Genomic DNA, 24993 nt, shown 5'->3' on the forward strand with positions numbered 1-24993 from the left:
AATTAGCACACGTGCCAACAATGATAAACAGTAACTCCTGGCTCCCCACTCTCTCCGCCACCATTCTCCTTTCTGTCTGTGAATCTGACTATTCTCGGAATGTCAGGCAGCTGGAATCATGCAGAATTTGTCCTTTTGCGTCTGACTGACCTTCACTTAGCGTAATGTCTTTGAGGTTCGTTCGTGCTGTGATGGGGGCCGCTCTTGGTTGTGGTGCCTGGGCTTAGTGGCTCCGCAGCATGTGGGATCTTTTCCCAGATCGGGGGTTGAATGTGTGTCTCCTGCCTGGGCAGGCGGATTTACCACTGATCCAGCTGGGAAGCCCTGCCCCAGCAAATGTGATGGTCAGCACTCTTCCTAGGTGGCCTCCCTATACCTACCTAACAGGCCAGCCACTGAATTACATGGGCATCTACCCCTGTTTATCTTTCCCTCCAGAAGCCTGACAGAGGGCCTTGCTCATTCTGACAGTCAGTCCTGGTGTTCTGGTGGACCCACTTGACCATCTTGTTTCAAAAGCAAGTGAACCTGTGACTCAGCAGTTCTGCTCTGGGATATTAACCCAAGGGAAATGAAGGCATATGTCCATAGAAAAACTTGGACAGAAGTGTTCATAGCAGCATGATTCATCATAGCCAGAAGTGGAAGCAACTCAAATGTCTCTCAGCTGAAGAATGGATAAACAAAATTTGGTATATTTATACAATAGAATATTATTCAGCGATAAATAACAAGAATAAAATAGTGATTGATGTGTGCTACAACATGGGTGGACCTTGAAAACATTACCCTAAGTGAAGGAAGCCAGACCCAAAAAGTCACATATAGAATGATTCCATTTATATGAAAGGCCGAGAATAGGCAAATGCATAGAGACAGAAAGCAAGCTGGTAGTTGCAGGAGATTGAGAAGAGGGAATGGGGAACGACCGCTGCAGGGCATGGAGTTCTTCTCAGGGTGATGAAAATGTTGAGGAGTTATTAATAGGCAGTGATGATGGTTCTACAATGTTGTGAGTATGCTAAAAATCACCGAGGTGTGCAATTTAAACTGAGCCACCATAGCTCAGTTGGTAAAGAATCCGCCTGCAATGCAGGAGACCCCAGTTCGATTCCTGGGTTTGGAAGATCTGGTGGAGAAAGGATAGGCTACCCACTCCAGTATTCTCGGGCTTCCCTGGTGACTCAACTGGTAAAGAATCCGCCTGCAATGCAGAAGACCTGGGTTCAATCCCTAGGTTCGGAAGATTCCCTGGAGAAGGAAAAGGCTACCCACTCCAGTATTCTGGCCTGGAGAATTCCGTGGACTGTATAGTCGATGGTATCGCAGAGAGTCGGACACGACTGAGCAACTTTCACTTCCACTGCAATTTAAAAGAGTGAATTTTGTGGTATATACATTGTATCTCAATAAAGCTATTTTCAATGTTCAAATTCTTTTAAAAAATTCATTTATTTTTGACTACTCTGGGTTTTCATTGCTGTGCTTGGGCTTTCTCTACTGGTGGCAAGCAGGGGCTGCAGGCACTCGGGCTTAGTTGCTCCGAGGCATGTGGGATCTTCCTGAACCAGGGATTGAACCTGTGTCTCCGCTACTGGCAGGCGGATTCTTAACCACTGGACCACCAGGGAAGAATGATAAAACTATTATTATTATTTTTTTTTTTAAGTTAAAAACCAAGAAAATACGGCCAATCCCTGAATCACTTTTAGGGAACCCCTGGCAATCACTGCTTCCTCTTTTAAGTGCTCACAAACCATCTGTTGATAATACTAGATCTAGAGCTAGTCCATCTATGATTTATAAACTCTGCCTGCTTCCTGGAAACCTCGCACACCTGGAAACCGCACTGGAACACCTATCTTGTCCTTCAGGGTTCTCGAAGCCCACCAAGAACGTCCAGGGGACTCATCGGTGAACTTTAGCATCCTGCAACGTGATCCTTCCAGCCAAGAAGGTGGTGGGAGTCCAGGAGGAGCACAGAGCTGCCTGGAGGAGGTGGCGTCTGCTGAGGAACAGAGGGCAGACAGTGCTGTTGGAGATCAGAGAAAGGGGGGCAAGCTCCTTGGCTCTGGGGGACAGAAAAGACCACCAAGGAGGGCGGGGTGGGGGTATGTTGTGGGTGGGAGGAACGGCATGAGCTGGCCACTGTGGCCAGAACACAGCACGCTGGGGAGTACTAGGCTTCATCTCCAGCAAGACCACGTGGGCCTCAAAATACCACCAGCCCACATGGTTAGATTTCTGGATGCCCACAGGCTGTGGGTGTGGTATGGTTCCCAACAATGGTGGTTTCTTTTGTGGAATTGAGGGTGGGCAGGACAGACAGTCAAGAAGTCTGTTTTTTTGTTTGTTTGTTCATGTATTTAATTTATGTTACCTGTGGTAAAATATACATAATGTTTACCATCTTAACCATTAAGTGTTGAGATCACCATATGTTCACATTCTTGTGTAACCATCACCACCTTCCTATTCCAGGACCTTTTCCTCATCCCAAATTGAAACTCGAAACCATGAAACAGTATCTCCCACCCCACCCCCCTTTGCCCTGGTCTCTAGTAGCTACTCTAGGAATTCTAGAAATCTCACATAAGTGGAATTATGCAGGTTTGTCTTTTTGTGTCTGGTTTATTTCAGTCTTAACATAATGTTCTCAAGTTTCATCTGTGTTGGAGCATGTATTCAGTTCAGTCGCTCAATCGTGTCCGACTCTTTTTGACTCCATGAACTGCAGCACACAAGGCTTCCCTGTCCATCACCAACTCCTGGAGCTTGCTCAAATTCATGTCCATCGAGTTGGTGATGCCATCCAACCATCTCATCCTCTGTTGTCCCCTTCTCTTCCTGCCTTCATTCTTTGCCAGCATCCAAGTCTTTTCCAGTGAGTCAGTTCTTTGCATCAGGTGGCCAAAGTATTGGAGCTTCAGCTTCAACATCAGTCCTTCCAATGAATATTCAGGACTGATTTCCTTTAGGATGACTGGTTTAATCTCCGTGCAGTCCAAGGGACTCTCAAGAGTCTTCTCCAACACCACCAGTTCAAAAGCATCAATTCTTCTGTGCTCAGCTTTCTTTATGGTCCAACTCTCACATCCATACATGACTACTGGAAAAACCATGGCTTTGACTGTATGGACCTTTGTCAGCAAAGTACAGAATTTCATTTTTTAAATAATTTTATTTATTTATTTTTTTACCTCATTGGGTCTTTGTTGCTACAGGGGCTTTCTCTAGTTGCCGTAAGTGGGCTTCTCATCGCAGTGGCCTTTCTTGTTGCAGAGCACAGGCTCCTCGGCGCTCAGGCTTTAGTAGTTGCTGTCATGGGCTCAGTAGTTGTGGCTCCTGTGCTTAATTACTCTGCATCATGTGGAATCTTCCTGGACCAGGGATCAAACCCATGTTCCCTGCATTGGCATGTGGATTCTTATCCACTTCACCACCAGGAAAGACCAGAATTTCATTTTTTAAATGGAGAATAATACGCTATTGCGTGAATATATAATGTCCCATTGTATGGATATACCTCATTTTGCTTATCTGTTCATCCATCAGGGGATTCTGGGGTTGTTCCCATCTTTGGGCTGTTCTGAATGGATTTGATTTTAACGCATGATGTTCATACCGTAGTAACAAGGGATCTCTGGGGAGTGGAGAATAGGATGGATTTGCTGGGAGAAGAGCCAGGGAGTCTGTGAGAAGCTCCATAATAGCCCAAGTGTGTAGAGAAGGATGCTGTGGGTGAGGCTGGGTGGAGTGGCTGGGGCAGAAGAACAGAGGCTGGGAAGGCTCCCACGGGACTGACCCAGGCACTCAGGAGTACAGGGCAGGGTCAGGATCCCTGCCTTGGGGAGGCTGGGGTTACTTCTAGCTGGGGGGCTGGAGGCACAGTCAGCAGAGGTGCTGGCCCTGTGTGGAAACTTGGCCAAGAGTATTGTGCCAAGCCCCGGCTCACCTGTGACATCCGGGCATGACCATTCAGACCTGGGGACTGGATATCTGTGAGCCGGAGGGCGGAGCGTGAAACCAGAGTGCCAGGTCGGGAAAGCAGCTTCCAGAGACAGGAGACCTGTGGATGAGAGGAGAGGTGGGCGGGGACCCAGGGACGCGTGACTGAAGGAAGCTTCCAGAACCGTCAGCGTAATAGAGTGGGTGCATAGGGTGCCTTGTGCAGCCCTGGACAATGGAAGGTGCAGCCCTTCCGTTGTCCAACGTTAGGAGCTTCTGTGGACGTTTGTTGACCGAAACGGGGAAAAATAAAGGTAAACAGGCATGTTTTTCATCCTCAGGAAACTTACGGCCTAATTAAGGCATTAACAGATATGAAAACACTCCTGGAGTCCAAGACACGCTTTGAGTCGGATCCTGCAGGGTCCAGAGGTGTTGAAGGAGAGGCAGGGGACCCTTCCAACACAGTGACCCTGGTGGGCACTGCAAGGCAGGAGTTGTTTGAGTCGTTTTTCAGTAACTAAAGCCAAAAGCATCTCGCATTTGGTAGATTAACAAGTGTCTTTTGGTCCTGGCCATGGCCATCCCTCACCAGCGTCCTGCGTTTGACCCCACAGGTATGACGCTGGAAGGGATGGCTTCATTGACCTGATGGAGCTGAAGCTGATGATGGAGAAGCTGGGGGCCCCCCAGACCCACCTGGGCCTGAAGAGCATGATCAAGGAGGTGGACGAGGACTTTGATGGCAAACTCAGCTTCCGTGAGGTACCTGCATCCTGCTGGCCCTGAGCCCCTGGAGGGGGAGGGTGACTACACAATGGCTTGGGCCCCTCTAGAGAGCTGCTTGGATATTTAACCTGCAGTTCTGCTTTTTAACATATCTTTAAGGAGCTAGTGAGCCACAGTGCTAGCATGAGAAAACACTCAGCAAGCAGTTTGAAAGTCACTTTGGGTAGGATAGCCTCCTTTGGGTAAAATGGTAAGTATTGAGAAATCTGGAAGGATGTTCACCAAAACATTCATAGTGAATATTTGTGGGTGCAAAGTTTTGGTGGTTTTTAGTTTCACACTTTAAAAATATATTTAAACTGTTAATTTTTATCTTGTTGTTGTTTAGTCACTAAGTCCTGTCCGACTCTTTGCAAACCCGTGGATATAGCCCGCCAGGCTCCTCTGTCCATGGGATTTCCCAGGCAAGAATGCTGGAGTGAGTTGCCACTTCCTTCTCCAGGGGATCTTCTGACCCAGGGATCGTACCCTCATTTCCTGCTTGGCAGATGGATTCTTTATCACTGAACTACATGGAAAGCCCATTAATTTTTAAAATAAGCATTTTAAAGTAGTTTTTTTAAAAAAACAATTAAACAAAGGGTCTTACTTTCTGCCCCTGAACCTTCTCCTCCAAACAAGTCCAGGATAGGTTTTTGGTCTTTGGACCCCTGGAATTGTGGGCAAAATTGTATACATATAGATATATTCCTGGAAGAGTGCACATAGATTCACCTGATTTCCCAATGGGTGAACACCTCAGCCATTTTTACTTTGGGGAATAAATCTCAAGGCCACTGGGTTTCTTCCACGGCAAGAATGCAGCTCCACAAGGAAGGGAATTGCATGTCTTGTGTGTTTGAGTTTTATTGAAAGGTTTTTAGATATATCCATGACTGAGCGACTGAACTAACGAACTAATGACCTGGTATTAGAATAACTTTGGCAAGACCATCCAGGCTGAAGGTTTGGACATTAGCCCAGCTGCTGTGGTCTCGTTTTCAATCGTGTCTCTTTTGGGACCCTTGGAAGCTGAAAGAAGAGAAGACAGTCCTTGTCTTCTGGTGTTTAACCTTTATTATTCCAGAAACAGTGGAGTGCTGGCATCCTGGTTTCTGAGGGTGAGAACTTTGGCCAAATACTGGTCTTCTGTCCAGGCTAGATAGGGCCTTTGGATGCTGTTCTTGGTTGTGGGGGTGGGGGGGTGGGGTGGGGGCGGTTCTCTCTGAAGCTGAGTTTGGAGCCATGAGTCCCTTCCCCAGATGACTGTGACTCTCACTGCTCACAGATCAACTTCAGAATCCCCCATCTCTTCCTTTCCTCAACTGGCTGATGTGGAGATAGATCATGGAAAACCTGTGCTGGGCGTAACCCTCAGGATAATCTGCTGCCAGACTTCTCATTTCAGAGCTAAGGAGCTAGAAGACCGAAAAAGTCAGCACTTGTCTGAAATCAGATCCCGGCTCAGGGCTGGGCCTAGGAGACAGCCTGCCACCATCATTTACCACATTCAACTTTGCAGCTGCCTCTCTGGTTCCCTTGCCTCTCATTTGTATTACTACAAATTAGTAATAATAATAATATCAATCCTTTGTATTATTCATGCATCATGCTAGGCATTAGCTCTTTCTTTCCAATGTCTCAAGTAGTAAAGAATCAGCCTGAAATGCAGACGACGTGGGTTCGATCCCTGGGTTGGGAAGATACCCTGGAGGAGGAAATGGCAACCCACTCCAGGATTCTTGCCTATGGAATCCCATGGACAGAGGAGCCTGGCAGGGTACAGTTTATGGGTCACAAAGAGCCGGACATGACTGAGCACACATAACAACGACAACAATAATCTGGGTACCCCTGGGATATAGAAAGTAAAGGATTTTGCCTTGGTGAAGCTTTGGAGGCACTGCTGGGGAAAGAACTTCTGTGGCAAAGTTTTAACCTCAGGGGAATGGAAATCAAGGGTGCTTAGACGTCTGTGCAAGTCACCAGCTGAAAATCCCTCCCCTCTGTTTGACCCAGGAGCCTTGCGCATGCACCCCTCTCTATTTCCAAGATGCTCAGTTAGCTTTTTTTTTTTTTTTTTTTTTCTCAGTTAGCTTTTGATGAGCTGCTGGTTTGGCCATTTCGATCTGAGGCTTGGACATTTCCAGAGGGTTTCGTTGTGGGTACTCAACCCACCTACAGGTCTTCAGGGGTGTTCATGTTCAGTCCTTTGTCAATTCAGAGCCCCACTGTGGCTGCATCTCTAGGAGCCGTGCCCAGAGGTACAGATTTGGAAGTGTGGATGCGTCGCCACACAATACTCCACAGCCCAACCTCCTGCTCTTAGGATTTCACTCTGCTGGTGTCCACCCATGTTGTAAGCCACCAGTGGGCTGATGCTGAGTTTGTGTAATGAAAAGAGGTGTACATTCCAACCTCCATCTTCTACACAGAGCTGCATAACTGGAACACATTCTTTCTCAGCCTCAGTTTTTATGTCCTTAAAATAGGGCTGTTAACAGCTTTTGCTCGGGACTGTTTTGAGGATAAAGTTCTCTTTCTATGCCTCTATCAGTTAGAATGCTTGACTGCTAGTGATGGAAAGAGAATGCTAACTAATTTAAACAAGGAAAGAACCAGTGACTCTTGGTTCACATACCTAGGAGATGAAGTGAAAGTGTTTTAGACATAAGTAATCAGTAATTTTCTCTTGCTGTACCTTGACTGTGCTTTTTTCTACATCCTTTCTTTCCAGATAAGGTGTTGTCCCTGGTGCCTGCCATGATGGTTGCTGGCAGCTCCAGGCTACATTGCCCCAGGGGATGGAGGGCTACTTTATCCCAGAATCCATAGCAGTCTCAGAAGAAGGCTTCTGATTGGCCCTCATAGGGGTACATGCCCACCTCCTGGACCAATCATTGCATCCAGGATACTGTGATTGGTTAGATCCAGGTCATGTGCCACAGGGCATCATGAAACAGCTCCACCACCATCATCACATGGGGCAGGAGTTGCCAGTAGACAAAATGTCTCATTTCTAAAGTGCCTTCCTGACCTGACACTTAGTGGGTACTTGGTGAGTTTATATTCCCTTTCTTTTTTTTTTTTTTGGATTAACTTGACTGAAGTGAGTTACATCTAAAGAAAAGCCCTTTGATACAGAAAATGTCTCTATTAAGCACCAGTTTGCTACTTTCCCCCAACCTTCAAGGGAATTGATCTTTCTTTTAAACCATTTCTTTTCCAATTATGAAAATAATATGTGCACATTCGGGGTATTTAACAAAATGGCACACGTGGAGCCTTTAAAAACGATGATCTAGCACAGTGTTTGATGACCAGAGGACAAATGTCGACAGTGTGAGAAGCAGGAACAAAAGCATATTTCCAAACCGTGTGTAAAAGGTAATTGTCTGCGTTTATAGTTTATGTACATGTACAGACATGTAGGAGAAGTCACAGGACGCACTGGAGTTAGCAGTTCTGTCTCCATAGCTCTAGGGATCTAGAATCGGATTCCAGGCACTCCCCACCTCAGTCTCCTTTGGAGGCAGACAGAGAGGCCTTAATATCTTCCTCCCTTTTTCTTGTAGTCCTTACTAATTCCATTACATCTGTCTCAAAGCAGAATTGCTCCAAGACCAGATGTGTGGTGATTTTGTACAAAGGCTGGATAAGGGGTTTACTAGATTACCTGTCAGTCCTGGGAACTGGGTGGCTTCCCAGGTGGTTCAGTGGTAAAGAATCCACCTGCCAGTGCAGGAGACCCAGGAAGGAAGATTCCCCTGGAGGAGGAAATGGCAACCCACTCCAGGATTCTTGCCTGGGGAATCCCATGGACAGAGGAGCCTGGCAGGTTACAATCCATAGGGTCTCAAAGAGTCAGGCACAAGTGAGCACGCGCACGCATGCACGCACAAGCACACACTGGAAACTGTAGGTCTTCTTTTCTCCTCCCACCCTACCCTCCCTGAGAGGGACCCTGGCAGCCCTGGCTGTCCTGGGTTGCACCCCGGTCTGTTTATGGTTGATTGGACTGTGGGTGGACCCGTGGCCAGATTAGGTCAATTGGATTCTGTATCTGGGAATTTGGGGCTGGTATTTGGCATACTGGCTCTGCAGGTGGCTGTTCCTGCAAGGATAATTCAGTGTGGAGTGGTCATTTTCTACCATGTGGTCCAGACACAAGAGCTTGAGAGAGAATGTGGCCTCCAGTCTTGAACACATTGGCTCTCCCCATTCCAATCTTCGTCCAGACCACTGTATTTTGCCCTTGGCTTTTGAGATATCCTATTTGTATAATGAATACTTCCTTTTTGCTTAAGCCAACAAGTGTGTTTCTGTCACTCGCCACCTAAAAGCTCTAACTAATGTGGGCAAGTGTTTGTATCACCAGTCAGAGCCACGGAATTAAAGTTCCCTTAAATTCATCACAAGCATTTGCTAGCTCATGTCTGAAACTGCTTTTTAGCTTTGTGAGTTCTCTCTGTTTCTTTGTTTTCTGCTTCTCCTTCCCTCCCCCCTCTTTGCTCAGAGTCACAGCTAGGACACTTTCCAATTCTCTACAACATACCAGTCTTTGTGGACTATAAATAGGAAGACAAACAAGGCTGGGCAGTTGGAGAAATTGTCATTCAGGGGTTGGTGATTGTGATACATTAAATGGGAAACCCTGGCGTGCTCTATGCAAGGCTGGAGAGTTTCGAGTTGAGCTTGATCTTTTTTCTTGAACTGGCTGGGGCAGGGAGACCCCCTAAGTTATGACAGAGCTGCTGGTGGTTACCTGTGAGCTGGCAGAGTTGAGAGTGAGCAGTTGTGGGCGGGATCCACTCGGGAAAGGACTGTTGAGGATTACTTTAAGCCCTTTTGTTGGTGGTGGTGTTTAGTCACTCAGTTGTGTCTGACTCTTTGCGATCCCATGGACTTTAGCCCACCAAGCTCCTCTGTCCATGGGACTTTTCAAGCAAGAATATTGGAGTGGGTTGCCATTTCTTCCTCCAGAGGATCTTCGCAAACCCTTCTGTAAACACCTACATTGTCATCTCTGCTGCAGAGTAAGAAAAATGAATTTTAGAGAAGAGACTCCCCTGCCCCAGGTCACTAGGGTTGGTGCTAGGCTGGGGGAGGTGCTCTGTCTTTCCTAAGCTCCGAAGGGGCAACCTGTTTTGTGTCCTCCTTATGAAGAATTGGGGAGGAGGGTGGCTTCTGCTAAGTGCTTTAAGGACACATAGGGGGCCGAGGGATGGTTGGGTATTTCACTCTTTCCCTCTGTCTGAGGCTCACATGTGCAGGGCTCTTCGGTCTCTTCTGTGAGAGCCCACTCACCACCATCCCCCAGCCCCCTTGTCCCCCATCCTTTTCCTGGGGGAACCTCTCCTCGTTCAACAGGCTTGACTTCCAAGTCTTCTTTGGAGCCAGTGTTCTGGCTGTGAGAGTCTGCCGCAAACTGAGCCTTTGCCGGCCTCTAGTGAGCGAGTTTGAAGCTGCAGGTGGGTGACCGTGGCATTTCTGTCGAGCCAAGCTGACCACGGTGACGGCCTCCTCCGTGAAGCTGAAAGTCCTGCAACATCTTGCTTCACCAGTTGCTTTGTTTTTGGCGAAGTCCACAGCGGAGTTAGGACCCTCTCGAAGCAAGAATGACAAAGAAGGACTTGTTGGCAAGGCGTTTTGGGGGTGGTGATGATGGAAGCTCGGACTTTCACTTAATGAAACACGCTTCCCTCTAGGCATTAAGAGACACTCAAGTTGGAATTTGGAAAAAGTGCATGGAGCTTGTCTTACCTCCCACTCTGCTTTAGAAAATGTTCTTTCCTCTTGGTGAAGACAATCTTTAGAGGAAAATTGAAATTTCCCTTTAGGCATACATATTTTGTGTGTGTGTGTGTGTGCTCAGGTGCTAAGTTGTGTCTGACTCTTTGCAACCCCATGGACTGTAGCCCACCAGGCTCCTCTGTCCATGGGTTCCTCCAGGCAAGAATACTGGAGTGGGTTACCATTTCCTCCTCCAGGGCATCTTTCCCAACCCAGGGATCGAGCCCACATCTCCTGCCTTGGGAGGGGGATTCTTTACCACTGAGCCACCTGAGAAGATCTATTCTTCTTAGATGGATAAATTATGCAAGTGGTATAGAAGCTATTTGACAAATTCACAAAAAATTTTAAAGAAGAGAGGTAAAAAAGCCATAAAACTGCCTTGGGGGTGATGGAAGGACCTGCAAGGGGTGAGATAGAGCAAGCACTGCTCTTTCCGGTTGACCTATTTGTTTATTTAAAAATGTATCCTCCAGAGTATTGTATGTATTGTATTCTCTTAGTACAGACTGACTTGAAAGACAAATTCATTCAGGTCACATTTTGAATCTTCAGGAAGATGATGGATTATTCAGTAAGTGGTGTGGGGATTACTAACTAACCATGTGGAAGAAAATAAGGTTAATGATCAACTTCACATGACAGATCAGAATAAATTTCAGAGGTTAAATATTTACATGTTTTTTTTTTAAAGAGTCCTAAAAGCTGTAGACAAAAACACAGGTTTTTTATTGTTTCTGTAACCTTGGTGGCAAGGAATGGTTTTCTAAGCATAACACTGGTGAGAGAAAAGCAAAGATTGATAGCTTTTGAAAAACATTTCCACCGTAAACAAAGCTGAAAGGCAAGTGACAGAGCTAAAGTAGAAAACACCGAGGAAGACAAATAGTTTAATGCCAAAATGGGACACAAATGGGAAATAGGAATGGTTTCTTAAAATGTCAGAAATATTAAGTTATTTAGTTTTAAAAGTAGTACCTACCAATCTACTGGACTGTTTCTTTCATGGCTGTTAAGTAGGATGTGGCCAGTTTTTTGCTTTTATGCATATTGCTTCTTCTTAAACCATTTTATGTAATGTTTTTATGCACTATAACATTTATGTGCATGTTTTAAGGGATGGATTCCAAGCAGGGGAATTAATGATTAGAAGGGTGAAAGCATTTTATTTTTGGTAAATATTTCCAAAACGCCCTCCAAAAATTTTGATTCAGGTTACACTCTCATCAACATGAGGGTGCCCCTTCCCCTACATCCCTGTGGGAAGATGGGCCTTTAAAAAAAAAAAAATTATGTATTTGTTCGTTTATTGGCTGCAGTGCGTCTTCATTGCCGCACATGGGTTTTCTCTAATTGCAGCCAGCGGGGGCCCCTCTCTGTTGCTGTGCACAGGCCTCTCATTGCTGTGGCTTCTTTTGTTGCGAAACACGGGCTGTAGGGTGAGCAGGCTTGGTAGTTGTAACCTCCGGGCTCTTAGAGCACAGATGCAGTACTTGTGGTACCCGGGCTTAGTTGCTCCTTGGCACGTGGCATCTTCCCAGACCAGGATCAAGCCGGTGTCCCTTGCATCGCAAGGCGGAGGCTCAACCACTGGACCACCAGGGAAGCCCCTTGTTTTTGTTTTTTTGACTGTGTCTCGAGGCATATGGGAGAAGGCGATGGCACCCCACTCCATACTCTTGCCTGGAAAATCCCATGGATGAAGGAGCCTGGTAGGCTGCGGTCCATGGGGTCGCTAAGAGTCGGACACGACTGAGCGACTTCACTTTTACTTTTCACTTTCCTGCATTGGAGAAGGAAATGGCAACCCACTCCAGTGTTCTTGCGGCAGAATCCCAGGGACGGGGGAGCCTGGTGGGCTGCCGTCTATGGGGTCACACAGAGTTGGACACGACTGAAGTGACTTAGCAGCAGCAGCAAGGCATATGGGATCTCAATTTCCCCTGCCAGGGATCAAAGCCACATCTCCTGCAGTGGAAGCACGGAGTCTTAACCACTGGACCTCCAGGGAATTTCCCCATGTTTTCAGTGTTGACAGTGTGATAAGGGAAAAAATAGCTTGTCATGTGGACACGTATACACCCTTTGTAATAGGTGTGGCTATAATGGCTGTAGCTCGGGTCAGAGGGGCCTGTAAATCTCTCGGTGACGTTGACTTTGACCCTTACCGACCTCCCCCTGCAGTTCCTGCTTATATTCCACAAGGCCGCCGCGGGCGAACTGCAGGAGGACAGCGGGTTGATGGCACTGGCGAAGCTTTCTGAGATCGATGTTGCCCTGGAGGGCGTCAAAGGTGCCAAGGACTTCTTTGAAGCCAAGGTAGGTGCCTCCTTCCTGCACGGCACAGTCCCTCTGTCCCTGCTTCCTGCCCAGCGAGCTCCTAGCCGGCAACCAGCTCATCAGGACCAGGGAAACGGCGCTCGCTTGAGCATGTGAGACGGTAGGGAAAGGAGAGTGTGTGTCTGTGTGCCATCTGAAAATTAAAAACAAAATGGGAAAATGGCCAAATGGCAAATGCTTTGGATCCTGGTTTCAGATTTTTTTTTCTTTTTTAAATTTTTGACTGTGCTGGGTCTCCATCACTTCTCGGGCTTTTCTCTAGTTGTGGTGTGCAGGTTCTCGCTGCAGTGGCTTCTCTTGTGAGGAGCACGGGCTCTAGGGCACTCGGGTTTCAGAAACTGCAGCATGTGGGCTCACTAGTTGGGGCTCCCAGGTTTTCTAAAGCACAGGCTCAATAGTTGTGGTGCATGAGCTTAATTGCTCAGCAGCATGTGGGATCTTCCCAGACCAGGGATCGAACCCGTGTCTCCTGCATCGACAGGCGGATTCTTTACCACTGAGCCATCAGGGAGGCTCCTGATATCAGATTCAAACAGGCTTGCTGGTGCAATGATCCCAGACGACTCTGGAGTCAGACTTTCCTAGAGAATTCCTCTCTACCCCAAACCACATGAGTTACTTGAAGGGCTACCTCCGTGTTTGCATCTTGGACACCTGTGTGTAAACAAGGACAAACGGGGCCTGAGGAGGCTGCCCTGTTGGCTTGCCCTGGATCAGAATTGTTATGTGCAGCGTTGACGATGCCAGGGAGCCGGGAAGGATTCTGCAGCATGTGGTCTTGGAGCCTTCTGGGTGCTTCTGCTCATTCATGAGTTCATACAGTCATTGAACGTTTCTGGAGATTTTGTCTCAGTCTGGGTGCTGTCATTTCCCTCCCCCCAGAGCACACTGGCAGAAAGAGAGATCAGGAAAACACTCCAAATGTCCCTCTGCAATTGCGGGTGGGATGGGGTGGGTGTGGGGCTGGGGAGACGGGTAGGGGGTGCAGTGGATAAGACCACCTGGTTCACATTCTGTCTCCTCCACTTACCTGTCACCCGTCAGTGCCTCAGTTTCCTCATCTGTACCATGGAGTTGATAATGAGATCACCACGAGGATGAAATGCTTTCTTTCATCTGAAGCGTTTAGCAAGTGCCTGGCTCACGGAGTGCACCCCGTACATGATATGAGCTGCTGGGACTCCCGGCAGCTCCAGCCAGGGGCAGCCCCTTGTGCTGGTTGTTTAGTCTTCCTGATCCAGGGACTGAACGTATATCTCCTGCCCTGGCACACAGATTCTTTACCACTGAGCCACCACGGAAGCCCCCCCATCTCCTGGCTTATCCCAGGAGTTTCTTTGCCCAGAAACAGAGAGTCCTGGGTGACACAGCCCAGCCTGTTCAGGCCTCAAAGCAGCGTGCGCTCTCCACAGCTCTGTGATGCTGCGTGGAGACAGGAGACCAGCATCTTTCTGCCAGGCAGACCCTTATCCATCGTGCCACCAGGGAAGTCCCTGCCTCGAGGATTTTATCAGTCAGAGACCCTCGTGCCAATGCACATAGATGTATAGACAAAGCTTTTCATACAGTGAGGTTGGTAATAGAGGAGAACTGAACGTAACGGAAATGTCTGTGACCCGGGAATTGAGTCCACTGTGGTTCACCCACACATTTGCATATGCTACAGCTCTTGAAGAATGAGATGCAGCTGCGTTTACGTTTGCTTATTGTTCAGTTGCTCAGTCGTGTCTGACTCTTTGCGACCCCATGGACTGCAGCACACCAGGCTTCCCTGCCCTTCACCATCTCCCGGAGTTGGCTCAAACTCATATCCATTGAGTCGGTGATGCCATCCAACCATCTTGTCCTCTGTCATCTCCTTATATGTGGACAGATGTCCAAAATGAATTAGGCAAAACAGTATGCTTGAAAGCCAATTTTGTGAAATAGTAAATACAACCTGGACAGTTTTATACCAAAGTATTATAGTGATGTCAGAGGGACTGACTTTTTAAAATAATTTTGTGAGGCTTTATAATGTGTGTGCATTATTTTTACAACCGGGAGAAAAGATGAAAAGAGTAACAATAAATTTTTTTGAACTTGTTCTGTTTATACGTCTGCCTCCTCACCCACAGACTCAAAGGCAGAGTAGGTGTGTTACCTGTGTAATTACAGTGCCTGGCTAATAATGGCCCTCAAGAAGTGTTGGCATGAATGACAAATGGAGGAAATCATCGCCCGAATTTGGGAGAAGGCCATAAAGGAGCTGACATTCGCGACAGATGTTAAGAGATGAATGGGGATTCACCTTGTAATCAGGGAGGAGAAGGCGTTCCTGCCGTGGGAACTGTGAGAGCAAAGACTCTGAGGCATGGGGTGGGGAGGGGCAGGGAGGGCTTGGAGGCTGGCCCCTGTCTGTACTGGACGCAGCTGGACAGGAAGCTCTGAGTTCCCCTGAGGGTCAGGCTTTCCCCAGCCTGTGGATCACCAGAATTATCTGCTGACCAGCTTCCCAGGCCTCACCCAGCTCTCCCTGGGCTCTGCGGGAGGATTCAGTGCGTGGCCAGTCTTGGAGAGCAGGGCCTTGCTCTGATCAGCCTTGGGTACAACGGGGACAGGCTTGCCTGGGGAGAGACTGGACTCAGGGAGGCTCCGTAGACGCCTGGAGAAGAACTGTAGGTCCAACGAGGAGTGTGACAGTGGGCTGGGGAGGAGGTGGGATGAATCCCAACCCCTCTAGAGCTCTCAGTGTTGGGACTTCCCTGGTGGGCCTGTGGTTAAGACTCTCTTAAGTCCGAGGTGACTTCAGGCAAGGGTAAGACCTGCCCCTTTATCTGAAGGGCACACTGTTGTTTGCTACTAGTTTCTGCTCAGTCCTATTGGACAGAACTTGGCCACACCCCATTAAATGGGAGGCTACAGAATGCCTTTGTTTTCTTTCCTGGGGCTCCATGTGCCCAGCTGCAATTCTGATGCTAAGGAAGACAGGCATACTAGATACTGTAGTCATGGAATAATCTCTTCCATGCTTGTCCATTCCTGAACTGACTCCTGGCAAGGGCTGGAATATTGTTATTCTGATTGGCTTCTCTCCTTGAGCCCAGGGGTGAGGCCAGTCTCCCCTAGGCCCTTGGGCCACGTGCTAGGGAAGCATCATAGAAAGAAAGTGGGGGAAGATGGATGTTTCATGGACAACCAGCCACACAGACCACAGGCGCTATCTTCACGGGATACAAACTGACACCTGAGAACTAGTGGGAATTGACCAAGGGCAGAACGTCATGGTGACTAGAGTGGAAAAGGAAATAATCAGAGATACAAGGAAACTGGAGAAATGCTAATATGGAGGACAAGAGCAATTTCAAGAAGAGATTGAATCAGATGAGGTTGGGGCAGAGGTGTTGGGTCCAGCAAATGGGTCAGTGGAGAATTCTGAGAGATGAGGTTCACTATGGAGGGAGGGCAGATTGTAACAGGGTAAGGGGTGGGTGGCAGTTGGGGGGAAAGAGCCCTGATAGCTGGCTTTCTTGTCGAAGGTTGGCAGAGGAGGCCTATACAAAGTGGGGATGGTAGCTTAGGATCAGGAAAGAAACTTTTTTTTTTTTCTTTAGCCTAGGGAAGATAGATGTCGGCATGTTGCTAGGTCACAAGGAAGTGATCCAGGGAGAAGAAAACGCAAAGAATGGAGTGACTGATGGACAAGTACTCAGAGATCATAGAATCAAGAGGAGAGGTGGACTTTTATAGTGGAGGAGAAGGACCCCAAGTAAAGTACTTGCACAGGTCCCCAACTTTCCTCTGACCTGGCCAGGAATGGGTAGGTGGGGTGATTAGCAAACACATGAGTGTTGATGGTGACCCTCTGCTGACTGCTTCAGATTCAGGTCGAATCTAATCCTCATACAAGCTTTCTGCAGGTAGGTGTTATTGTCCCACTTTGCAGATGAGGAGACTGATGCATAGACAGTGGTTTGTTGATCGATGTTTAACAACTGGCTCTCTGGACAAAGAGTGTGTGTGTATACACACACACATATTTATATGGGCTTCCCTGATAGCTCAGTGGGTAAAGAATCCACCTGCAATTCAGGAGACCTTGGTTCGATTCCTGGGTTGGGAATATCTGCTGGAGAAGGGATAGGCTACCCACTCCAGTATTCTTGGGCTTCCCTTGTGACTCAGCTGGTAAGGAATCTGCCTGCAAGGTGGGAGACCTGGGTTCACTCCCTGGGTTGGGAAGATTCCCTGGAGAAGGGAACTTATATAAGTTCTTATATATAAGAAGGCATATATATGCCTAAGTTTATTATATATTTTGCTGATAAAAAGGATACATAGCATGCAATGTACAAATAATATATACTATTTTTATTGTAGATTTCATATAGTCTATTTTTTTTAAATGGCGATGGTTTAGCTACTAAGTCGTGTCCTATTCTTGCGACCCCATGGACTGGGAACCTACAAGGCTTCTCTGTCCATGGGATTCTCCAGGCAAGAATACTGGAGTGGGTTGCCATTTCCTTCTCCAGGGGATCTTCCCAACCCAGGAATCGAACCCAGGTCTCCTGCATTGCAGGCAGATTCTTTACTGACTGAGCTACAAGGGAAGCCAGAAGAGCAAAGTATTTTAAAAATACTTGTTTTTATTTATTGTGTTGTACCGGGTCTTCATTGTGGCATGCAAACTCTTAGTTGCAGAATGTGGAATCTAGTTCCCTGACCAGGGATTGAACTCCGAGCATTGGGAGCTCGGAGACTTAGTCACTGGGCTATCAGGGAAGCCCCCCCTTATAGGCTATCTATTCTTAAAGAATAACTCCTTGATTTTTGCTGGACTCTTGTGTCTGTAGGCAGTCTATGATTGCAACTGACAAAGGAATGTAGTTCCAACATGCATATTTTTAGTATTTTGTTTAATTTATAAGAAAAAAGTGAAAAGACATGCGTCAGAACTTCATTCATTCCTCAATGACGTGAGCAACATCCTTGCTGAATTCGATAGTGGTTGTTAAATATTGAAAGAACAGCCTTTCTGTTTTGGAGCCATTTATAATGTGAAGGCTACAGACACTACACATGTTTACCTTTAATCTGCATTTTTGACATTTTACCATCACTTTCTTAAGAAAAGATTGCCTAGACAGTCACTGAAAGAATAATCAAACCCTTGTTTGTAGCATTGTTCTTCCAAGGTGTGAATACCCCTCTTGGGATTGCTTTTAAAGCTACCCACAGGATGCCTTTGAATATGGAGTTGGGACAATTCATGGTACCAGGTCATCATACACGATTTTCCCCTTAGAGATGTGACAGATGCAGATAACCTTGAGGACACAGATAGTAGCAAATGAAGCACAATCACCAGAAAAAGGTGACTTTTAAGTATGTGTTACCTTTGCTTGTAATATAATTTTATTTTGAAAGTATATAAATCTAATTTTTAACAGTGGCTATATTTAGCAACCAGCTCATAAAATTCCTGGAAATCAAACAACTGGCTTGCAAGCAGGTAGCAGCTAGTGCACCTCTGGTCCCAGAGATGTTCAATGACGCGCCCAGGGTCTGCTTCCTGCCCACCCTGAGCACAGGGAAAGGGGGAGGGATGAAGCGGGTGGGAGAGGAGTCCAGAGTGGACAGCCCGCATTCCTCTGTGTTGTCTAAACAAGGGAGGAGGAGGGTGGCAGGATCCCTGAAGACTGCAGCCATCCGGTTGACCACTGTGGGGATGCTGGGAGGAGGGCAGAGCCTCAGTGAAGGACCAGCCCAAACTGGAAATCCTCACCCCCAGTGGGTCCTGGTGAGGCTTCTAAGAAAAATACATTCTCAGCCTGCAAGCAGGAGCAGACAAAGTCCTTGGTCCAAGGGTGGGACTTGGTAGAGTTGGGGGGCAGAGGTGAAGCGTGTCCGGCAGAAGTGCAGGTCCTGGCAGTCGGAGGTTATGTGACAGATGCTGTTGTGAAGATTGTTCAGGCATCTGTTCTGGGTTAGAAAGTGAATAAAGGCGAGGCCAGCACATTAGGAAATAGGAGCTTGAACCCAGGTTGTAGGATTCTACAACCATTAGGGATACTTGGGGGAGAGGCTGGGTAGATGACAGTAAACTCCAACTTGGACATCTTGCCAAGATCAAGAAAGAGCAGTCTCTGAGGACTCTGACATAGGGAGCCAGGGGTGAGAACTGCTGGGTCAGAGCAGGGCCCCAAGGGCCTGAGAAATACCTGGTGGGGGAGTTTGGAAAACATAATTTCCTTGACCCTATCCCTAGGGATTTGGATTCGGAAAGAGTAAAAACATAATACATACTGCCTACTGATAACTTCATTGGTATCTTGTCTTCAGAAATGGACCCTTGTGAAGTACAGGGAGGATTTGAAAAGGATATTATAATTTTTCATTGAAACATGAGACTCAGCATTGGGCTACCATAGATGTGGTTTTCCCCGGTGGCACAGCAGTAAAGAATCTGCCTGCCAATGAAGGAGATGCAGATTCGATCCCTGGGTCGGGAAGATCCCCTGGAGAAAGAAATGGCAACTCACTCCAGTATTCTTGCCTGGGAAATCCCATGGATAGAAGAGCCTGGTGGGGCAACAGTCCGTGGGGTTGCAAAGAGTTGGACATGACTTAGCAACTAAACAACCACAGCCATGGATGTAATGAAATGAAAATCAGAATGGACTAAATAAAAAGCGTTGTAGGGAATGGTAAGTCTTAGCTGCAGCACTGCAGAGAAGTGAATGAGTGGACCAGGGGATAGACTGATGAGACAATGAGACAAGGAAGCTAGTGACAGAGAAATCAAGGGGATGATGCCCATAGGTGGAGATAATGAGAGATGATGATACATCAATTCAAAACCATTAAAAGCTCCATAAAGAAACTCATTGATACAGAGAACAGATTTGGTAATAACCAGAGGGGAAGGAAGTTGGGGGACAGATGGGAAAAATGGATGAAGAGAGTCAACTACGGGGTGATAGATGGTAATGAGACTCGTGGTGGTGATCACTTTGTAGGGTATTCAGATGTTGAACTGTAAAGCTGTATACCTGAAACTTACATAAAAGGCTATATCACATTCATTCTCTAAAGCCATTATGAATCTGATTACAAAATCAGATGAAAATAACACCAATTTATATATCCATCTAATAAGTATCGCTGTAAGAATCCTAAAACATTAAGAAATGGAATACAATTAAAATATTTGAAATTTATGTTAAGATGGCAGGGATAATTTTTTAAATATATTCATATCATAGGTAGGTTAAATTAGAAAAATGTGACCATTGCAAGTAGATGTCTCAAAGACATTTGGTGAAGTTTAATACACATTCATAATCACACATTTGAAAATAAGAAAATATGCTTCTTCAACATAAGAAAAAATTTACTTTCTTTATAAATATTAAGGCATTCTATAAGGCAGTGATATCAACTAATGTAGCACAGGCGCAGGAGCAAACAAGCCAGTTAGTGGGATGGGACAGAAAATAATAAAAGCAGGTCTCCTTCATGTGGGAACTGAGTATATGGAAAAGATAATTTTCAAATCAGTGGGGAAATAATGGGCTATTCAGTAACAGGTGTGGAGACAATTGGCTATCCACTTAGGAAAATGAAGTAAAGCCCTCCATTAGGCTCCCTCACTAAAATAAATTGCAGGGGACTTAAAGAGCCAAGTGGGAAAATGAAAACATAAAAGTATGAGAAGAAATTACAGGAAAATGGGTTTAGAACCTGGGTGGAATAGAAGAACTTCTTAAACATGATATGGAATACAAACTTGGAAAGGAAATAAGTGAACTTTTTAATGACATCAAAATTTAAATGTTTATATGACCCAAGATACTTTGAAGTAAAAAGACAAAAGACTGGAGGAAATTAACTGAAAAATATGTACCTAAATTATGTAAAGAATTGCAAATTAAAGGAAAAATAAACACTAGCTGAATAGAAAAATGGGCAAAGAATATAAATGGATAATTCATCAAGAAAAGAAAGAAAGTGAAGTCGCTTAGTCGTGTCTGACTCTTTGCGACCCCATGGACTATAGCCTACGAGGCTCCTCCATCCATGGAATTTTGCAGGCAAGAGTACTGGAGTGGGTTGCCATTTCCTTCTCCAGTTTATCAAAGAAGAAATAAAAGAAGGTGCCAATTTTTCTTCCACATCAGATTGGCAAACAGGAAAAAGGTTAATAATAAGTGTTGGTAAGGTTATGGGGAAATGAGCCTTGCATTTCATGATGGTGGGGTGAAAATTGGAGCAGCTCTTTGGAGGGCGATCTAGCAGTTTTTATTAAAAATAGTGTACACCTAAAGATGGGGTTTCCCTGGTGGCTCAGGGGTAAAGAGTCTGCCTGCCAATGCAGGAGATAGGTGTTTGATCCCTGGGTCAAGAAGATGCCCTGGAGAAGGAAATGGCAACCCATTCCAGTGTTCTTGGCTGGAAATCCCATGGACAAAGGAGCCTGGTGGGCTACAGTCCATGGAGTTACAAAGAGTCAGACACAACTTAGTGGCCAAACAACACCTAAAAATATCCCTTTGCTGCTGGCAGATTGATGCAGTCCCAGTCAAAATGCCCACAGGGAGCTCATTTTGTTCTTGACTTCCCCTAGAACTAAAGAATATCATTGTGAAATTAAAGGTGGAAAGTAAGTAGAAGTGGGCATGGATATGAACAGTATCCTGAGACTTCCTTGGTGGTCCAGTGGCTAACACTCCATGATCCCAATGCAGGGGGCCCAGGTTTGAACCCAGGTTAGGAAACTAGATCCCACATGCTGCAACTAAAGCCCCAGTACAGCCAAATAAATAAATATTAATTTAAAAAAAAGTATCCTGAAAAAGAAGCTAAAAAAAAAAGAAAAAGAAGCTCAGGTGGAATAGGCAACCCTAGCAGATTGGAAGGAGCATCTATAACACAGAAGCAAGTAAAATGACAATATCCTCGCTGTTAGAAAGCAAACATGGGAAGACCAAGGGCAGGGAGCACTGGGTCAGGGGTCCTGCCTCGGGTGGGGCTGGGGTCCCAGGCCCTGTGGCTGGAGAACACCGAGTTCTGTTTGGTGGGCTGCTCCCTCTCCAGGCGTCTCTTTCGTCTCTCACTCTGTTGACCCGCCCTGACTGTTTCTTTACAGGTCCAAGCTTTGTCCTGTGCCAGTAAGTTTGAAGCGGAGCTAAAAGCAGAGCAAGATGAGCGGAAGCGGGAGGAAGAGAAGAGGAAGGTCCGCCAAGCAGCCTTCCGGGAACTCAAGGCCGCTTTCAGTGCTTAGTGCGGCTGACCCTGACCTCTGACCACAGCTGTGCCTCACAGATGCTCCGGGGAGAGCTGGCCAGACACCCTCACCCCTGCTGACCCTTTGCCCCAGCCAACCTCCACACCCACCACAGTGCACACCCCTTGGCCTCGTGGGGTGGCAGGGGCAGCTCTCAGCCCCATTTGGGAACCCCTCCCAGAAGGTCCCGCTGCCCGCCTCAAGTCTCTCTCCTGCACCCTTCTCTGTAGCCAGAACGTGCCTCTACTTGGCAACCTATGCCTGTTCCTGTCTCTTTTTCCCTCCACATCAGAGAGTGGTCTGCTGTGTTAATTCGTGCAGATACTTCTTTCCTTGGTGGTCCTCAGAGGAGAGAGTCGCAGGAGGCCAGTGATGTTAACAACATCCAATTCCTTGGGCCATCCTTTTCTGTGTCTCTCCTCTCTTTCTCATCCAGCTTCCTTGTTCTCATTCTTCGCCTGATCCAGCCAGATGCTCCTGCATATTCTGTCCTTTGGTGATGGTGAGGTTTAAGGCAGGCCAGGCTGGACCACAGTCTGGTCCCTCTCCAACAGCGGGCCACAGCACGCTGCTGAGGTGACAGAAAAGAATGAAGAGATGGGAGATTCTGGTCTTCCCCATCACCTTTCTCTTATCCTTAGCATTTCCACTTAGGTCCCTCCCTTTTCCTTCCCCTTTGCACTTCTCAGCCTTTTCCCCCTTCTAAATACTGTGCTGCTTAACCATAAGAATGAGAGAATGATTATAAATAATTTTAATGAATAGAACAATTCTTATTAACTCTGACTCGATGCAAATTATATTACAGTAGACCCTTGCCATCACCGACTAACAAATCCAGAGTCTTTCAGAATCTGAAAAGCTATGACCATTTTCACCATCTAGCCAGTTTCCAACATCTGCTCTAAGGTGTTCAAAGTGAAGCTGTTCTTCAGCACAAATTTGTACATGTTATGAGTTCTTGGGATTGCTCCCAGATATCAGGGGTTTGTTGTACATGATAAAATAATTTCTAACGTCATATTTATTTCTTCCCTTTTTTAACTGCTGTCTTTACAATGAATAAAACATCTGCATTTTTACCTTACAGCTATTCTTTTTAAATAAATGGTGCAAGTGGGCTTAGCCATCATATCAGCGTGCTTCTTGTCTTCTTTGAATTGGAGGAGAGAGGAGGATGTTTTCTGTGCGGGCCGCTTCCAGCCCAGGCTCCTGTTTGACACTGAGTCCCTGAAGTAGAGTTAGAAATGGTCCCTGTGGGACTTCGCTGGTGGTTCAGAAGGAAAGAATCCTCTTGCCAAATGCAGGAGACATGGGTTCGATCCCTGATCCAGGAGGGAGCTAAGCTCCCTGGAGCATCTAAGCTCATGCGCCACAACTACCGAGCGTGTGCTCTAGAGCCCAGGAGCCACAGCCTGAGAGTCTGTGCTCTGCAACACGAGAAGACACTGCAGCGAGAATCCCACGCACCCCAGCCAGAGAGGAGCTCCCCGCTCACTGCCACAAGAGAAAAGCCTGTGCGGCAACGAAGACCCAGCACCACCAAAAATAAATAAATTAAAAATCAATAAAGAAAATTATTTTTTTTAAAAGTGAAGATTGGAAGTTTGGTTTTCCCTCCAGGGCATTCTGAGTAGGAAGGTTGTCCACTGCGCTTCCCTTTCCTATCACTGAGGATTCTTTAAGCTGCAGATGAAATCTGTAGCTTAATTTCTCTTGCTTCCTAGACCCCCTGAAACTCTGATGAAGGCCAGTGAGCCCTTGCTCCCATGTATAATTCCACGGTATATAGTGGACCTAAATATGGTAAGGACCCCTGGCCTAAAAAACACCCTTGGCTCCCCAGGGAGGACAATTTCTGTTTCTACACAAATCCAAGACCTACAATTCTATGGCATCATTTTTCCATGGAAGGTCACCCCACCACCTCCCTGCTGGAGGAAGTGGACATGGAAAAGGAAATGGAGAAAAAGGAATGGAAAGACTCTTGCCATATAATCCAGAAATCATGCTTCTTGGTATTTATCCAAATGAGCTAAGATCTTTTTGTCCACACAAAAAGCTGCACATGAATGTTTATAGCAGCTTTATTCATAGTTCAAAACTTAGAAGCAACCAAAGTGTTCTTCAGCAGGTGAATCATTAAACTGTGGTTGATCCATACAATGGAGTATTAATTCAGTGGTGAAAAATATTATTCAGTGTTAAAAAGAAATGAGTTACCAAATCACAAAATGACATGGAGGAAACTTAAGTGCATATAGCTGAGTAAAGGAAGCCAATATGGAAAGGTTACATTGTGTATGGTTCCAGTTATGTGAAATTCTAGAAAAGGCAAACTTACGAAGACAGTGAAAAGATTAGGGTTATCAGGGGTGGGGGCGGGCAAGGAGGGATGAACAGGGGATTTTTAGAGCAGTGAAACTTACTCTGCATATTGCTATTGTCTTAGTTGCTAAATCATGTCCTACTCTTTTGCAACCCCATGAATTGTAGATGGCCAGGCTCCTCTGTCCATGGGATTTTTCAGGAAAGAATGCTGGTGCTGTGCTGTGTGGTTAGTCGCTCAGTTGTGTCCGACTCTTTGCGATCCCAGGGACTGCAGCCCGCCAGGCTTCTCTGTCCATGGGGATTCTCCAGGCAAGAATGCTGGAGTGGGTTGCTATTTCCTTCTCCAGGGAACCTTCATGACCCAGGGGTTGAACCTGTGTCTCTTGCTTTGGCAGGCAGGTGCTTGACTACTGAACCACCGGGAAAGCCCACATGATGCCACAATGGTCATTATACATTTGTCAAAACCCATGTAGAATATACAACAAAGAGTGGGACCTAACGTTACTATGGACTTTATTTAATAATAGTGTGTCAACAGGAGC

General features: G+C 46.5%; 1 protein-coding gene across 5 annotated transcripts in view; it reads left to right on the forward strand.

The window, feature by feature from the left end:
• The window catches only part of EFHD1 (EF-hand domain family member D1), a 77878-nt gene extending 54629 nt beyond the window's left edge, over positions 1–23249 (forward strand). For 4 of the 5 annotated variants that reach the window (XM_055586475.1, XM_055586478.1, XM_055586473.1 and 1 more), the window contains exons 2-4: positions 4566–4713; positions 12694–12828; positions 21980–23249. In XM_055586475.1, coding sequence (XP_055442450.1) covers positions 4566–4713; positions 12694–12828; positions 21980–22114 — 418 coding nt within the window. In that variant the 3' untranslated portion in view covers positions 22115–23249. The remainder of the gene's footprint in view (positions 1–4565; positions 4714–12693; positions 12829–21979) is intronic. The other variant, XM_055586474.1, reaches the window with a different exon arrangement.
• The last annotated feature ends 1744 nt before the right edge of the window (positions 23250–24993 follow it).

The sequence above is a fragment of the Bubalus kerabau genome, chromosome 6, assembly GCF_029407905.1.
Source record: "Bubalus kerabau isolate K-KA32 ecotype Philippines breed swamp buffalo chromosome 6, PCC_UOA_SB_1v2, whole genome shotgun sequence".
Taxonomy (NCBI): Eukaryota; Metazoa; Chordata; class Mammalia; order Artiodactyla; family Bovidae; genus Bubalus; species Bubalus kerabau.